General features: G+C 47.5%; 1 protein-coding gene across 1 annotated transcript in view; it reads right to left on the bottom strand.

Moving 5' to 3' along the window:
* ITGA10 (integrin subunit alpha 10) overlaps positions 1 to 18,239 on the bottom strand; it is a 69,671-nt gene that overhangs the window by 3,405 nt on the left and 48,027 nt on the right. Inside the window, exons 18-27 of the mRNA XM_081968600.1 lie at positions 17,370 to 17,483; positions 14,866 to 14,951; positions 13,781 to 13,922; positions 8,896 to 8,988; positions 7,682 to 7,758; positions 5,978 to 6,067; positions 4,584 to 4,668; positions 4,045 to 4,158; positions 1,720 to 1,812; positions 708 to 850 (exon numbers count right to left, since the gene is read on the bottom strand). Coding sequence (XP_081824726.1) covers positions 708 to 850; positions 1,720 to 1,812; positions 4,045 to 4,158; positions 4,584 to 4,668; positions 5,978 to 6,067; positions 7,682 to 7,758; positions 8,896 to 8,988; positions 13,781 to 13,922; positions 14,866 to 14,951; positions 17,370 to 17,483 — 1,037 coding nt within the window. The remainder of the gene's footprint in view (positions 1 to 707; positions 851 to 1,719; positions 1,813 to 4,044; positions 4,159 to 4,583; positions 4,669 to 5,977; positions 6,068 to 7,681; positions 7,759 to 8,895; positions 8,989 to 13,780; positions 13,923 to 14,865; positions 14,952 to 17,369; positions 17,484 to 18,239) is intronic.

Genomic DNA, 18,239 nt, shown 5'->3' with positions numbered 1-18,239 from the left:
GGGCTTACTGGAAGTTCTGGAAGTCTGGAAACGGGTTCGTTTCTGGCTTCTGGAACCAGGGGGAGGCTGTTTTCACCCTCCCGGAGGCTTGAGAAAAACCTCTGGAGCCTGGGGAGGGGGAAAACGCCCCTCCCCCACTGTGGGTAGGCCATAGCGATGCCCACCCAGCAACCTGTATGAAAACCACAGTTGCTGCAAAGCTTCAGCCATCTTTTCTTTTGGATCTTTGGCCTGCCACACTTTCTATTATTCTACTATGCCGTTTCTATGGTGGGAAAATGGGAGGGGGGATTGTACGGAGTTAGATGACATGTAGCCATAACAACATTCTTTCTAGGAAGCCAAGGTCATCCTTTGTCTCTGCACCTCTGCACCTGGGTGGAAATGCCAGCATGGCAGTGGGAGATTGGATCATGTAATGGACTTGGGGGGGGGGGGGAGACAGGGGCAAGATCTTGAACTGGGTGGGGAAAACCGGGCAGCTTCCAGATTCGGGTTTTCCCAGAGGTGCCAACATGGCTCTCTTCATAAATTGGAACTTGGAGCAATCCTTTGTCTTGGACTCTGATTTACTTTTGGATGCTATTTGGAACCCGGACACTTCAGTAGCTTCACAGGCTGTGCTAGTAAGGCCACGGATGGCCGAGATCGAAGAGAAAATTCCTCGCTTGCTTCACACACACACACACACGAACCCAAATGCACACAGCGCAGGAGGGACTGCGGCTGCACTCACCTTCCGGAAAAACTCGTTCCGGATGGCTCTGAGCAGGTGGATGGTGACTTCGGAGCTCCTCTCGAGGCGCTGCAGGTGGCAGGCTACCATCTGGCAGCCGGCGTTGGTGCAATTCTGCAGGGAAGGAAAGGCACTGGGGAATCTACTTGAAGAAAAGGTGATCGCTGGGCTCATAGAACATGCTATGCCCAAAGAGAAGCAAACGGATCCTGGCTTAAGGATGGTTTTCTTCCCCTAAGAGGCTATTTATTGTGAAGGCTGGATTCTCACAACATGCCAAACGAGAAAGAAGGGTAAGGCAGCCTGATTTGGCTAGAACGCTGCTACTCCGGGTCACTTCCAACTCCAAAGGCAGCTGATAACTGTCAGACGGCCCTGGCCCCCTCTCTGCTTCCGACACAGAGCCCTCACCAGAGCCTTCCCCAGACTCCAGGACTGGCCCAGGTTCCTCCCCCCAACCTCCTCACTGTCACATCTGTCACAAGTCACTGTCACAAGAGTGCAGAGAAGAGGCAACAAAGAGGATTAGGGGACTGGAGACTAAAACATATGAAGAACGGTTGCAGGAACTGGGTATGTCTAGTTTAATTAAAGAAGGACCAGGGGAGACATGATAGCAGTCTTCCAATATCTCAGGGGTTGCCCCAAAGAAGTGGGAGTCAAGCTATTCTCCAAAGCACCTGAAGGCAGGACAAGAAGCAATGGGTGGGAACTAATCAAGGAGAGAAGCAACTTAGAACTGAGGAGAAATTTCCTGACAGTGAGAACAATTAATCAGTGGAACAGAAGTTGCCTCCAGAAGTTGTGAATGCCCCAACACTGGAAGTCTTTAAGAAGATGTTGGATAGCCATTTGTCTGGAACGGTATAGGGTTTCCTGCCTAGGCAGGGGGTTGGACTAGAAGACCTCCAAGGTCCCTTCCAACTCTGCTATTGTATTACATGTATTACATCTTAATCACAGAACCAAACATGTCGACTTACCACTCTGTCTGTGTGCTCCAATTCTTCGGGATGCAGTGGAATCACACTATTAGCTGCTCCGAATTCGGTGCGATTCGGCAAGCTGCAGGTCACCTTAGTGTTAAAAGAATAAAGCATCAGATTGCTGCTTGGATTGCAATTCCCCCCCCAAAAATTGAACGTGGGCTATTTTGTCTGACGTTTTTCTATGCGCCCGAAACGCCCCCTCAGCGAATCGGTAGTAAAGGGGCTAGGAACCCACCACTGATTCCGAGGCCTCTCTGTGGGCATGCATGCCGTTGCCAGCTGCTCTTCTGATTTGCGGCACTAGTCTTTGCCTGGAAAACGGCCCAAAATAGGCTGTTTTTTGGGCTGGTTTTGGCCGTTTTTGATCCAAAAAACCTGTTTTTTGCCCATTTTTCAGGCTATTTTGGGGGGGGGCATTCTAGGCCATTTCTGGGCTGTTTTTAGGATGTTTTTCAGGGCATTTTTGGCCCCAAAATGGCCTGTTTTGGGGGGGGCATTTATCCAGCTGTTTTTCGGTGCTCTGGTGCCTACGAAGACCAGCTAGCCACCATGCATAAATGCACATTCCGGTTTGGGCACTCGGCATTGGTGGGTTTCAAAAATTTGTAGAACCTCTTCTGTAGGTGTGGCCTGCTTTGTGGGAGTGGCTTGCTGGCCATGTGACTGAGTGGGAGTGGCTTGCTGGCCATGTGACTGAGTGGGAGTGGCTTGCTGGCCATGTGACCGAGTGGGAGTGGCTTGCTGGCCATGTGACTGAGTGGGAGTGGCTTGCTGGCCATGTGACTGAGTGGGAGTGGCTTGCTGGCCATGTGACTGAGTGGGAGTGGCTTGCTGGCCATGTGACTGAGCGGGAGTGGCTTGCTGGTCATGTGACCGAGTGGGAGTGGCTTGTCGGTCATGTGACCGAGTGGGAGTGGCTTGCCAGCCATGTGACCGAGTGGGAGTGGCTTGCCAGTCGTGTGACCGAGTGGGAGTGGCTTGCCAGTCGTGTGACCGAGTGGGAGTGGCTTGCCGGCCATGTGACTGGGTGGGCATAGCCAACTTGTAAAATGTGGTGAAACTCACTTAACAACGCTCTTGCTTAGCAACCAAAATGTTGGCTCAGGAACTCTGGCATTGAAGTGTGCAAGTCTTAAAGCTATGAGGTTACAAGATCCTTGCACCCTGAACCCTTTAGGAAAAAAACCCAGGGGTGTTCAAACTTGACAGCTTTAAGACTTGTGGACTTCAACTCCCAGAATTCCTCCTCTCGCTCTTCCTCTTGATGATGTGCAGACGGGCGGGGGGCAGGGAGCTGGAACCGGTTCTAAACGGCACTGAAGATTTGTGGAACCTCTTCTATAGGAGAGGTTAGAACTGGCAGGAACCCACCCCCTGGCACTCGGTGACAAAAAGGTTCACCATCACTGGCCTAGGTGAACTGGGTCATAACCAGAGGGGGTATACAGCTGGTTCAGATTAGTTTGGGCAAACCCGTAGCTCTGATCATCACTTGCCCCCCCCCCCCCGTCCTTTATTTCCTGCTTTCTAGCTCATCTCAATTGTGTGGCACAGCTGATTCCACCCCCCCACCCCCCTCGCTGTTCTACTTAACACTGCTGACTTGGAAAGTGAGCAGCTGAGCTTCTAAATGATCCATTTTCAGCCCTGCGCACAAGTGCTTTAGGCACACGTGAAGCGCGCATGTGTGCGGGCTTAGCCTGCACTCACCAAACCGGTTGTTAAACTGGCAGCATCCAATCACTGGTCACAAGATACGATACAATACAATAGCAGAGTTGGAAGGGACCTTGGAGGTCTTCTAGTCCAACCCCCTGCCTAGGCAGGAAGCCCTATATCGTTTCAGACAAATGGCTATCCAACATCTTCTTAAAGACTTCCAGTGTTGGGGCATTCACAACTTCTGGAGGCAACTTCTGCTCCACTGATTAATTGTTCTCACTATCAGGAAATTTCTCCTCACTTCTAAGTTGCTTCTCTCCTTGATTAGTTTCCACCCATTGCTTCTTGTCCTGCTCTCAGGTGCCTTGGAGAATAGCTTGACTCCCTCTTCTTTGGGGCAGCCCCTGAGATATTGGAAGACTGCTATCCTGTCTCCCCTGGTCCTTCTTTTCATTAAACTAGACATACCCAGTTCCCGCAACCGTTCTTCATATGTTTTAGTCTCCAGTCCCCTAATCCTCTTTGTTGCTCTTCTCTGCACTCTTGCTAGAGCTCTTCAAGCCATCAAGGCTGAGAAACCTTGGTTTCGGAGTTGTGGCTTATCTAGGAAGAGAGCTGGTGGGCCGTGGGAACTAGCTCATCACTGAAGCCACTTACATTGTCCGCAAGGATGCGCGTCACCCAGAGGAATTCCCTCCCTTGATAGCCGGTGGCAGGAAACGCCATCAGGAGCGAAAGGTTAGACACCGCGTAACAGGCAAGGTTTTGTATCTGCAAGGACGAGAAAATCAAAGATTGGGGAAGCTTTTAAAAATGGGGATGTAAACATTCTGCCCACCCCCATTTTAATTTCTCCTTTGGGACAAGGTGGATGAAATCTTAAAACGGTGCACAGAGAAAGCGCTTGTTGTACAGGTACATACATCGAGTTATGGCCACAACAGAGCCCAAAGTTTCTGTCGCTAAGTGAGACCCTTCTTCAGTGAGCTTTGCTCCGTTGGCCATGGAAAGAGTTGGCCGTGATGAATTCGCCGTGGAGAGTTGACTGCAAGTGAGTTGAAAGGGGCAGCACTTGCGTCCAACGCTCCAGTGCTGGATCCTTACCCACCCACCCAGCTCCCCCACTCGGCCAGAAGCCCTGAACCAAAGTTGTCCCTTCCTCCCGGGGTCTTCCTCCTCCTTTTCCACATCTTTACTTTGACGGTTGTCCGAAATTCTGGGCTCATGTCGCTGGGAAATGTCCCCACAGGATGTACTTCGTATCGGTTCAAGGTAGACTCACTAAAACAAAACAAAAAACAGAAGGGCCTAAATCGGAGTCATTGTTTGAGTTTGAAGTTCACAATACAGTCCTCCGCTTACAATCACAACAGAGCCCAAAGGTGACGTGGGAAGGGACACAGTTGTGAAGTGAGTTTTGCTCCGCCTTACCACCTTTCTTGCATCAGGTGTTAAGAACTTGCCACCACACTTCTTAAGTTAGTATCATGGTTGCTACTGGCTTCTCCAGTATCATAAGGCAGGAGTGTCCAAACTTGGGAACTTTAAGACTTGTGGACTTCAACTCCCAGAATTCCCCAGCCAGCATGGCTGGCTGGGGAATTCTAGGAGTTGAAGTCCACAAGTCTTAAAGTTCCCAAGTTTGGACACCCCTGTCATAAGGTCACGAAAAGTGATCCCATGAGCCCGGGGCTCTGCAATCGTCATACACACGAGTCGGTTGCCAAGCTTTTGAATTTATTTTTCCTTTTTATTTATAAAATATTCATGCAGGTCAAACTGCCTGTGCATGCACACTGACCCACTGCTCTGTTGTGGCCCACAGAGCTGGCAGCATAGAATAGCTTGACCCCCTAACTCCTCTCTGGGACGACCCCCCAAATATTGGAAGATGCTCTCCTGTCTCCCCTGGTCCTTCTCTTCTCTAGACTAGCCATGCCGAGTACTTAACAGATTAACAGAGTTAGAAAGGAGCTTGTAGGTCATCTAGTCCAACCACCATCCACCCAAGCAGGGGACCCTACAGAATTTCTGACAGAGGGCAGTCCAGTCTCTTCTTGAAAGCCTCCAAGGATGAAGCTCCCACAACTTCCGAAGGCAACTTCTGTTCCATTATCAGGAAATTCCTCCTTATTTCCAGGTTGAATCTCTCCTTGGTCAGTTTCCATCCATTCTTCCTTCTCTGGCCTTCAGGGCCTTTGGAGAATAGCTTGACCCCCCTTCCTCCTCTCTGTGGAAGCCCCTCAAATATTGGGACATGCTCTCCTGTCTCCCCTGGTCCTTCTCTTCCCTAGACTAGCCAGGCCCAGTTCCTGCAACTGTTCTTTGTATGTTTTTTAGCCTCCAGTCCCCTCATCATCCTGGTTGCTCTTCTCTGCCCTCTTTCTAGATTCTCAGCATTTTTTTTATAGTCTGGGGACCAAAACTGGATGCAGGACTCTTAAGTGTGGTCTTACTAGGGCTTTATAGAGTGGAATTAGGACCTCCCTTGATCTTGATTGTATCCCTTTGTTAATGCAGCTTAGGATTGTGTTGGCTATTTTGGGACACACATACAGGGATGGATACACACACACACACACGGACTCACCTAGTCAGGAAGAGGTCAGGCTCATAAGAGACGAAGGCGGTGAGCTGGGCAGTGTTGTCCATCACTGTTTGATTCAACTCACTGCTGTCACTGCCCAGAAGAAAAAAGTGTTTTTAATGGGTTGGTGGAAGCCCTTCTCGAGACAGGACAAATCAGGGTTTTCACAGTCAAAAGCCTCAAATGTTGAATTCCAGGTACAGGTAGTCCTCGACTTATCACAATTTGGGCCAAAGTAGAGAAAGCAAGGGAGGGGAAGTAAGAGTTAAAAGAGAGGGGAAGAAGAAGAGGAGGAAAGAAGAAGGAGGATAGAGGAGGAGTGGGGGAAAGAGGGGAAGAAAGAAAGAGGAAGAAGAGGAGGAAAGAAGAAGAAGAGAGGAGGAGTGGATGAATGAGAGGGGAAGAAGAAAAGAGGAAGGAAAGGAGGAAAGAAGGAGAAGAGAGGAGGAGTGGCGGAAAGAGGGGGGAAGAAGAAAAGAGGAAGGAGAGGAGGAAAGAAGGACGAGGAGTGGGGGAAGGAGAGGAAAAGAAGAAAAGAGGAAGGAGAGGAGAAAAGAAGAAGGAGAAGAGAGGAGGAGTGAGGGAAAGAGAGGGGAAGAAGAAGAGGAAGGAGAGGAGGAAAGAAGAAGGAGAAGAGAGGAGGAGTGGGGGAAAGAGAGGGGAAGAAGAAAAGAGGGAGAGGAGGAAAGAAGAAGGAAAAGAGAGGAGGAGTGGGGGAAAGAGGGGAAGAAGAAAAGAAGAAGGAGAGGGGGAAAGAAGAAGGAGAAGAGAGGAGGAGTGGGGGAAAGAGAAGGGAAGAAGAGGAGGAAAAGAAGGAGAAGAGAGGAGGAGTGGGGGAAAGAGGGGAAGAAGAAAAGAGGAAGGAGAGGGGGGAAGAAGAAGGAGAAGAGAGGAGGAGTGGGGGAAAGAGGGGAAGAAGAGGAGGAAAGAAGAAGGAGAAGAGAGGAGGAGTGGGGGAAAGAGGGGAAGAAGAAAAGAGGAAGGAGAGGGGGAAAGAAGAAGGAGAAGAGAGGAGGAGTGGGGGAAAGAGAGGGGAAGAAGAGGAGGAAAGAAGAAGGAGAAGAGAGGAGGAGTGGGGGAAAGAGAGGGGAAGAAGAAGAGGAAGGAGAGGAGGAAAGAAGAAGGCAGAGAAGGGAGGTTGAAACTGTGTTTTCTATATTTGTAAGAAGATAGGGATAAATGTTAAGAGTTAATAGATAAATGTTAATAGTATTTACAAGAATGTATATTTGGGAATGTATTTAAAAGGAAAAAAATAAAAAAACTTCACGCAAAACAAAAAAAAATGGGCCCAAGCGAGAAATTTGTCCAGTGAATTTTGCCCCATTTTATGACTTTTCTTGCCACATTTGTTAAGGGAATCACTGCAGTTATTAAGTGAGTCACTGCATTGTTAAGTGAATCTGGTTTCCCCGTTGACTTTGCTCATCAGGAGGTCGCAAAAGGGGATGACGTGACCCCGGGACACTGCGACCGTCATAAATGTGAGTCAGCTGTCAAGCATCCAAATGTAAACCATAAATGATCATAAGTGTGAAAAACTGACCTAGGTCACTTTTTTAGTGCCTTTGTAACGGTCACTAAATGAAGTGTTGTAAGTTGAGGACTACCTGTATTTCCCCTTTTGGACTAACTTATTTGATACTTCCCAACATTTTGCCATTAAGTGCAAACCGGCTTCCTTAATCCCCCAGCCCCAGTTCTCACCTGCTGGCTGTCAGCTTCACTTGCACTTTGTTCAGGAGAGAGGAGCAGCTGAATTCGAACTCGAGGGCAAAGGCCACCTGCGAAGGAAAGTGAGGGAAAAGGAATAACAGAATTGGAAGGGACCTTGGAGGTCTTCTAGTCCAACCCCCTGCTCAAGGAAGAGACCCTATACAGTTTGAGACAAATGGCCGTCCAATCTCTTCTTAAAAGCCTCCGGCGTTGGATCACCCACAGGTTCTGGTGGCAAGCTGTTCCACTGGTTAATTGTCCTGACTATTAGGAAGTTTCTCCTTAATTCCAAGTTGCTTCTCTCCTTGATTAGTTTTCACCCATTGCTTCTTCTCCTGCTTTCAAGGGGCTTTGGAGAAGAGCTTGACTCCCTCTTCTTTGGGGCAGCCCCTCAAATATTGGAAGACAGCTATCATGTCACCCTAAGTGTTCAGATTTTCACATGTTGTTCTGACCCAGGCTTCCTTAAAAAGCAAGAAGCAGAGTCTTGGGAAAATCTCTTTTATTTACACGACTGTGGATTCCTTTCATTCACAGCCAGCAAGGCTTGGCAAACAGTCTTTCAGAGGAATGTTTATCCACACGAACCTTATCTCGCTCGGAGAGCTGCCAAATAACTAGATTCCAAACGCAGGGCGAGGCCACACTTGGCACAGAGTCTCTTATAGTCACAAACACAACTTTCCACTCTTGAAACGACCAAAGGGACGAATTGTTTCCTGCAAAAGCCCCCTCCCCATTCGCTCCTCTTTTGTCTCCTGTGGGAGGGGTCAATCTCCACCAAGGTGTGGCTTTACTCCCAAGTGGACCCTGCTTTCTGAGTTGTTCTTGTCTTCTGGCAGCTCTGCGCATGCGCACACTGGGAACAGGCTCCACCTGTTCCTCTGCCTCGCTGCTGTCTAGCTCCCTCTCTGCCTCCGACGCAGAGCCCTCGTCTGAGCTTTCCTCAGCCCCCCAGGACTGGCCCATGTTCCTCCCTAACCTCCTCACTCCGCTGGCGGGCCACAACACTTACACCTTGAGTTGCACAAGTGCTGGGTCAGTGTGCACGCACAAGCAGCTTGACTTGCACGAGTGGCGGGCTGACATGCAAATGCAGGAGCAGCAGTCTACCTCTTCCACAGCCCAGTTCCCCCCTCTCCCCCCGCCAGACCACCGAGCCGTAAAGGTTGGTGACCTATGCTCCAACAGGCCAGTTTGCTCACCTTTGCCGAGGACCGGAAAACAGGGTAACCCACGCTGCACAGGCGGGCTTGAGCGGAAGAAACTGAGCACTCCATTTTCACGGGGTTCTCCCCCTGCGGAGGAAGGAAGAAAAGCTAGAATAAACTGATTTGGGCATCTGGGGAAGTTTGGGACAGTGTTACTTTTCATTGATTTTATCTCGTTATTTTATCATGAGCAGTGGTGGTGCAGAGGTAGGAATGCAGCAATGCAGGCTAATTCTGCCGACTGCCAGCAGTTCGATCCTGACCGGTTTGACGTAGCCTTCCATCCTTCCGAGGTCAGTAAAATGAGGACCCAGATTGTTGGAGTCAAGATGCTGACTTTGTAAACCACTTAGAGAGGGCTGTGATTCTGTCCTGTCCTGTCCTATTGCCATGCTGGAGCAGTGGTTGCAATGCAGTATTGCAGGCTAAATCTGCTTTCTGCCAGCAGTTCGATCCTGGCCGGCTCAAGGTTGACTCAGCCTTCCATCCTTCCGAGGTCAATAAAATGAGGACCCAGTTTGTTGGGGGCAAGAGGCTGACTCTGTAAACGGCTTAGAGTGAAAGTACAGTGAAGCGGTGTATAATAATAATAATAATAATAATAATAATAATAATAATAATAATAATAATAATAATAATAATAATAATAATAATAATAATAATAATAATAATAATAATAATAATAATAAATATTTATTTCTTAGCCGCACCCTCTCCCGAAGGACTCGGGGCGGCGTACAACAAAACATAGGAAATAAATATATCGACATACATATAACAAAACATATACCAAGACATATATACGACATATACAAGGAGGAGGTGAACTGATAGATAAAAACAAGTAAAAACACAATGTTTAAAAACCCCTAAATAAATTGAATGCAATTAAAATACCCCAAATAAAAAACCCGTCAGGAGCGATATAGTTGGATCAAAGTTGAGCCAGGCCAGCAACTTGAAAAAGGTGGGTCTTGAGCTTTACACGAAAGGAGCGGAGGTCAGAGGTATTCCTAATATCCGGGGGGAGGTCATTCCACAGGGCTGGGCCCGCCACAGAGAAGGCTCTACTCCTAGGCGCCGCCCCTCGACACTGTCTGGTGGACGGCACCTGGAGGAGGCCCTCTCTGTGCGAGCGGATAAGTCTAAGTATAATTGCTATTTATTTCTAATTTCCATGTTCCTGAAAATATAATCCCAAGCCAACTATCTGTAACTTGGTTCACACACCAAGTTAAACTTGGAAGCCATGAAAGAAATACAACCTGCAGGGGAAACCCAACTGTCACTGCGTTAATTGTTTGCTAGCCGAGCTGAATAATTACTGCGTAGGTCATAGGCCCTTATCAGCAATGATTTACTGCGCATGCTTCTTAACATTTTTCATATACATCACACATTCCAGAGACTTTTTTTTCTTTTGATCTTCTGTTCGTCTGCCAAGAAGGTGGGCGACAAACTGCTCTTGCCAAAATGTAACAATTAGATAGATTTATTTATTTTCTTATTTCTTATTTTCTTATTAAAAGTTTTTGTTTTAATTAGAACTTGTTATTGGATCTTACTTTCGCTTTCTGAAGATATGCTGTTTGGAAAAGCCGTCGGTCTAAGACCTCATTAGCTCAGGGTGAAATTTCCCCTGACACCAACAATGTTAGACTCTGACAAAGTTTGCCAATCGCAGGGCTGAACCTGTTTCCAAACTTCAGCTGAAATCTTGCTTCTACAGTAAGTAATGAAATGCTCAAGGAATGGATAGAATAAATATTTGGGATTTAATTTTAATTATTGAATGAACTAAATAGACCTGTTGGGACTTCAGTTATTAGAGGCAAATTCTTTGTTTACGTAAGTAACCAAAGTCATTACTTTCAACAAATTTTGGAGCACTTTCAGCCTCTTTAGAAAGTCCAAGAGACGATGGATAGATGATTTTTTAATGGTTATTTTGATTTGCTTTTCCTTTTCCCTCTCTTTTTTTTAAAAAAAGCATAGCAATTAAAGTATTGAAGCGGGCAAGAGACGATGGATGGATGATTTCTCTTTTTTGTTGTGGTTCTGATTTGCTCTTCCTTTTCCCTCTCTTTTTTTAAAAAAAGCATAGCAATTAAAGTATTGAAGCGGGCAAGAGACAATAGAAAGAAAGAAAATTAAATTTATTAGCCGCTCCCTTTCCGAATAGGACTCGGGGCGGCGTACAATGGAGTAAAAAACATATAACATTTACATAAACCCATGACATACATAAATACAAAGACACACATGTACGGAGGAGGTTAACAGATACAATACATAGACAATTAAAAACCATTAAAATACCCTAATTATAAAACCCCATGTACAATCCAAATTCAAAATGTTAAAAACAGACAGTCAGGAGGGGTACGAAAAAATTACGGTTGAGCCAGGCCAGATAGTTGAAAGAGGTGGGTCTTCAGTTGTACACGGAAGGAGCGGAGATCGGAAGTAATCCTGATGTCACGGGGGAGGTCATTCCACAGGGCTGGGCCCATCACAGAGAAGGCTCTGCTCCTGGGTGTCGCCCCCCGGCACTGTTTGGCGGACGGCACCCGGAGAAGTCCCTCTCTGTGAGAGCGGATTGGTCGTAGGGATGTGTGGGGCAGGATGCGATCCTGCATGTAACTAGGCCCTGTGCCATGAAGCGCTTTAAAGATCATAATCAAGACCTTGAAACGCACTCGGTAGACCACAGGAAGCCAGTGCAGCTCGCGCAGGAGAGGTGTTACAGGGGAGAATCTAGTCCTCCCCATGATCACCCGCGCGGCCGCGTTCTGGACCAACTGTAGTCTCCGAGTGCATCTCAAAGGAAGCCCCATGTAGAGAGCATTGCAGTAGTCCAGGCGAGACGTCACCAGCGCATGGGTGACTGTGCGTAGGGCATCCCGGTCCAATAAGGGGCGCAATTGGCGCATCAGGCGAACCTGATGGAACGCCCCCCTTGCCACGGCTGTTACATGGTCATCCATGGACAGCCGGGCATCCAGGAGGACGCCCAAATTGCGCACCTGTTCCATAGGGGCTAATTGCATGCCCCCAATGGCCAGAGATGGAAGCACCTGGTTGAACCGGGGCGCCGGAAGCCACAGCCACTCCGTCTTGGAAGGGTTGAGTTTCAGTCGGTTGCCATCCATCCAGATCCGTACGGCCTCCAAACACCGGGACATCACTTCGATGGCCTCATTGGGGTGGTTCGGGGTGGAGATGTATAGCTGAGTGTCATCAGCATACAGATGATATCCCACCCCAAAGCCACGGATGATCTCGCCCAGCGGTTTCATGTATGTGTTGAACAGGAGAGGCGAGAGTACCGAACCCTGTGGCACTCCACATGTGAGAGGCCTCCGGGTCGATCTCTGCTCCCCTGCCAACACACGTTGCGTCCGGTCAGTGAGGTAGGAGCCAAACCACCGTAAAACGGTGCCCCTGACTCCCAGCCCCTCCAGCCGGTGCAACAGGATACCATGGTCGATGGTATCGAAAGCCGCCGAGAGGTCTAATAGGACCAGGATAGAGGAACAACCCCTATCTCTGGCCCGCCAGAGATCATCCACCAATGCGACCAAGGCCGTCTCCGTGCTGTGCCCGGGTCGGAAGCCGGACTGGCGCGGGTCTAGATAATCATTTTCCTCCAGGTGGCGTGGGAACTGCTGTACCACCACACTCTCTACAACCTTCGCTAGAAAAGGAAGGTTGGAGACTGGACGGTAATTGACTAGGTCCGTCGGGTCCAGGGAAGGCTTCTTGAGCAGGGGTCTCACCACCGCCTCTTTCAAGGCGGCTGGTAGAGACCCCTCACCCAACGAAGTGTTCACTAGGACCAGGAGCCAGTCACGTGTAACCTCCCAGAATGCCAGTACAAGCCAGGAGGGACACGGGTCCAATAAACATGTGGTGGGTCGCAGACGTCCACGCAACCTGTCCAAATCCTCGATGGCAACCGAATCAAACTCCTCCCAAAGCGGACCCTCAAGACTCGCCACGGGCGTCTCTACTGAACCACTGAAGGGGGCCCATCCCATCCGGATTTGAGCGACTTTGTCATGTAGATATTTCCCAAACTCCTCTGCTCTACCCTGTAAAGGGGCTTCCCGCGGCCTCTCAAACAAGAGGGAGCGAGTCACCCGAAACAAGGCGGCAGGGCAGTTATCTGCAGACGCAATAAGGGCGGCGCAATGTTCTTCTTCTTCTTCTTCTTTCTCTTGCTCTTCCTTTTCCCTCTCTTTTTTTTAAAAAAGCATAGCAATTAAAGTATTGAAGCGGGCAAGAGACAATGGATGGATGATTTCTCTTTTTTGTTGTGGTTCTGATTTGCTCTTCCTTTTCCCTCTCTTTTCTTTTTTAAGTAAGTGACATGATTAGAAGTCAGATAGCAAAGAAAGAAAAAGTTGTTTAACGAAGGGTGACGTGATTAAAAGCTAGAATACATGATAGAAATAAGAGAAGGGGGAATATTATTGTATACATTTTTATATATACAAAATGAAAGCAATAACCAGAGAAAACGTGGAATGATTGAATGCTAGACTACAACCTAATATAAATGTGTATTATTAGAAATGCATAAGTTGATTGAATGTAATAGTTAAGATTAACTTTATTAGTTTTATTTGTATTAGAATGTATGACTCCCAGGTGCCACACTGTGTAAACAGTGTGGCACCTGGGGGTCATACATTCTAATACAAATAAAACTAATAAAGTTAATCTTAACTATTGATTTGAGATATTTATAAAAAAAAACAGAAAACTTAAAAATAAAATAAAAAGTGGAGGGAAAAGGAGCCCAACTGTGGAAGTTGGGCTCCTTTGGCCGGCCATCCCAATTAAAACCATTCCTTGGGTTAGGAGCCCTCCATACCTTCAGTCCAAGGCTGGAGAAATGGAGACTTCTGGAAAACCAGATCTGGAGGGAGGTGTTGTAGGCGTTTTCCTTCTTGTTCTCTAGAAGTACGTCAACCACCACCTTCCGCTTTCCTTTACGGATGACATGAGGCTTCCGCCTGCAGTGAGGAAAATTTGATGACAACCCCGTGACTTGCGAGAAGAGTGCAGAGAAGAGCAACCAGGATGATTAGGGGACTGGAGGCTAATGTAAAGTTTCCCGACGATGCCGTAACGAACGCATAGAAAGAGCCAATGTTTCAATACAGAAACTAGTGATTTATTAACAGCTTCATTAGGCAAGATTTATTCGCAGCCATTTCTTTTGCTTCTGAACTTTGCCCCTGTCGCTTTCTTCCCCTCACTTTGTGTCATAAATCACGTTGCCCAATAAATACACCCATCTCAAACCAGCTACTGTAATCTGAGATCCAGCTCTGCCGACGGTATGCATGGAATGTCAACACGGAGAAGTTGACATCCGGCTCCCCTCACTTTTCAAAAGAAGTCTGTGCGAGCAAAAACAATTAGAGTACAAGTATAGGGTTCAAGGCTACGTCCTCCCCCCAGGCTTGATTGGATTTTTTTCATGGAATCTTTCTATAGTCGATCAGCCTGGATATTTCTGCTCTTTGCCCAAGATGCCAACATATGAAGAACAGTTGCAGGAACTGGGTATGTCTAGTTTAATGAAAAGAAGGACCAGGGGAGACATGATAACAGTGTTCCAATATCTCAGGGGCTGCCACAAAGAAGAGGAAGTCAAGTTATTCTCCAAAGCACCTGAGGGCAGAACAAGAAGCAATGGGTGGAAACTAATCAAGGAGAGAAGCAACTTAGAACTGAGGAGAAATTTCCTGACAGAACAATTAATCAGTGGAACAGAAGTTGCCTCCAGAAGTTGTAAATGCTCCAACACTGGAAGGTTTTAAGAAGATGTTGGATAGCCATTTGTCTGAAACGGTATAGGGTTTCCTGCCTAGGCAGGGGGTTGGACTAGAAGACCTCCAAGGTCCCTTGCAACTCTGTTATTCTATTCTATATTCTGGATCAGATCCTTACCTGGATCCACTGATATCCATCTCGGCTTGTAGCACCAGATCTGTTACACACTCATCGTCCTCACCACAGTCTTTGAAAAAGGGGATCTGGAAAACAAGCGATTGGTTCTGTACAGTTTTTTTGGCTCCCTCCCCGCTTCTTAAAGATACGTTTCTGATTCTCTGACATCTGGAAATGTCTGAATAGGAGTGGCTCAAAGTAGGAGTGATGCATCAGCATTTTTCCTTAGTGTTCATCCCTCTTTATTACTAACAAAACTTATTACTAACCTAGGTAAGCATGAATAATTGCTTGCAAATGCTATTCAAAGTATGTCGAATTTATTGCTTAGGTATTGAACTAGGAAGATTATGCAAACCATTCTTCTTTAGTCCGAACCTACTGTATAGAGAAAAGTATGTGAAGACATGTCATCTAGAAATATTGATCAACCAGGGTGGCGCACTGGTTAGAATGCAGTATTGCAGGCTAATTCTGCTGACTGCCGACTGCCAGCAATTCGATCCTGACTGTCTCAAGGTTAACTCAGCCTTCTGTCCTTCCAAGGTCAGTAAAATAAGGACTCAGATTGTTGGGGGAAAGAGGCTAATTCTGTAAAACGCTTAGGGCAGGGGTGTCCAAACTTGGCAACTTTAAGACTTGTGGACTTCAACTCCCAGAATTCCCCAGCCAGCTGGCTGGGGAATTCTGGGAGTTGAAGTCCACAAGTCTTAAAGTTGCCAAGTTTGGACACCCCTGGCTTAGGGAGTGCTGTAAAGCATTGTGAAATGGTATATAAGTCTAAGCGCTATTGCTAACTTCCTTCCTTCCTTCCTTCCTTCCTTCCTTCCTTCCTTCCTTCCTTCCTTCCTTCCTTCCTTCTTTCCCTCCCAGTGGTTAGAATGAAGGTTGCAATCTAACTCTGCCCATTGCCAGCAGTTCGATCCTGACCAGCTCAAAGTTGAATCAACCTTCCATCCTTCTGAGGTGGGTAAAATGAGGACCCAGATTGTTGGGGGCAAGAGGCTGACTCTGTAAACCGCTTAGAGAGGGCTGCAAAGCACTGTGAAGCGGGATATAAGTCTAAGCACTATTGCTATCTAAAAAGGGAAAATTTACCTTCTGACTTTGGAGTTTTCATATTCACATTGGATTTAAAGCCTATGTTTTCCTGTTTTCAAACCCCAACCTCCTCACCTGTTCACCAGACTTTATTCCAGCTGCTCAGGTATTGCAAAAATGTTCTTCGTTGTGAGCAGTAGAGGTCTTCAACCTGGTGTTTCTCAACCTTAGTACCTTTTAAAATGTGTGGACTTCAATTCCCAGAGAGTTCACATTCTGTGGATGTGGAGTCAAAGCGCCACTTCTTAGCTACAGTTAGTCCTCGAATTACGACCATAATTGAGCCCAAAATGTATGTTGATAAGCGAGAACGTTTGTGAAATGAGTTTCGCCCCATTTTTAAGGCCTTTCTTGTCCCAGCTGTTAAGTGAATCAGTGCCGTTGATAAATAGGTAACCTGGTTGGTAAGTGAAACCCCATTGACAGAAGGTCACAGAAGGTGATCACATGACCCCAGCACACTGCAACGGTCATAAACATGAACCAGTTGCCAAGCGGCTGAATTTTGATCACGCGATCATAGGGAGGTGCAAAGGTCGTAACAGTGAAAAACGGCCATAACCCACATTCTCCAGTGCCATTGTAACTTTGAACAGTCACTAAGCAAGCTGTTGTAAGTTGAGGACTTCCTGCATAAGACTCACAGATTGCTGTATTGTTTTTGTCTTACCAGTAACCATTTGCCTTTATTCTATCACTTCCTGAATGGGCAGATTGTTCTGACGTAGGCTTCCTGAGAAAGCATAAATCGCAACCTTAGTCCCAAAAAAATCCTCTTTTATTTCTACAGCTGTAAATTATGGTCATTAGCAGTCCGCAAGGCTTCACAAACAGCCTGTGAAGATTCCGACAGATGTCTGCTCGAGTTGCCACAGTCTTTCAGGAGAATGTTGATAAACACCCACCTTATCTCCCTTGGAACGCTGCCAGAGACCTAATTCCCAAATGCAGAGCAAGGCCAAACTTAGCACAGAGTCAAACAGTACTTTTCAAAGCTTGATTGCTCAGAGGAACTAATTGCTTCCTGCAAAAGTTCGCGTCCTGCTCGCTCCTCTTTTATGTCTTATGGGAGGGGCCAATCATCTCCAAGCCTTACTCCCAAGTTGACCATGTTTTCTTAATTGTTCTTGCCTTCTGGCAGCTCTGCGCAGGCGCACACTGGGAACAGGCTCCCACTGTTCTTCTGCCTCACTGATGTCAGACTCCAGAGCAGCACATAACAACCAGATGGCCGTGGCCCCCTCTCTGCTTCCGACACAGAGCCTTCATCCGAGCCTTCCCCAGCCTCCAGGACTGGCCCATGTCCCCCCCACACAACCTCCTCACTGTCCGACTCTGCCACAACACAGACCACAACACACTTTAAGTCATGCATCCACGTGTGAATATCACATTTCACTTACTAGTTTCTTAACAGTGGTGGGCAGCTTCTCATCCAGTACAGGCCCAGGCAGCTCAGTTTCACTCAGTCCAAACTTCATGGTGATGGTGACCGGCCGGAGGTAATCTGAGGTGTCCTGCAGGAAAGAAATAGACCTGAGATCTTTTGGAGAACTAACATCGGCCCTGAAATTTCTAGGATGCTTCCTTCCCCTTCCAAAATGGATGGGTCCTCACAGGCTGTGTAAATGCAGTTCAGTTCTTCTCTGTGTTTCCCAAGCAAGATGGCGGGAGTGATTTTTCCCACCATTCCGGATGAATGTCAGCAGTTTTAAGATGGGAGGACCTCAGCTCCTAGAATGCAGCTTTCAGATGTGTGGGCTTGGTTGATTGGCTGGGGATTTCTGGGAGTTGAAGTCCATACATCTTAAAGTTGCCAAAGGGACTGGACTAAGTGACCTATATGTTTGCGACCGTGGCAAATATCTGTGGTTCGGGCATAGGATGAGGGTGTGGGTTCCTTCTCCAAGCTTGTGGATTGGTTTCCAAATGTTTCTGTCAGGGTTCCCACGGATGTCCTAATTAAATCATGAGCCTCGAGCCAAGCTTCAAAAGAAATCCAGTTATTTATTAGGAGCAGCCTATCGACACGTACGCAAGTGAAGCCAACTCCGACCCCACGTAATTTACGGCCCAGTTATGACCCTGTTTTCCCCCAACGGGTGTGTCATAAATCACATTATCCAATGGAGCACTTCCCCGGACTGTAGTGATCACTCCCCTGGCTGCTGTGGGTAACCTGGGAGACAGCCTTGAGAAAGATATGCCTGGAATGTGCTTCTGTTTGTGACTGCTTTGCTGCTTCGTCAGTTTCCCATCCCCCCTTGCCTATG

Source organism: Natrix helvetica (assembly GCF_964273705.1).
Source record: "Natrix helvetica genome assembly, chromosome: 16".
Taxonomy (NCBI): Eukaryota; Metazoa; Chordata; class Lepidosauria; order Squamata; family Natricidae; genus Natrix; species Natrix helvetica.
Note: the sequence above shows the minus strand (reverse complement) of the source record. Positions and strands in the feature narration are given on the sequence as shown.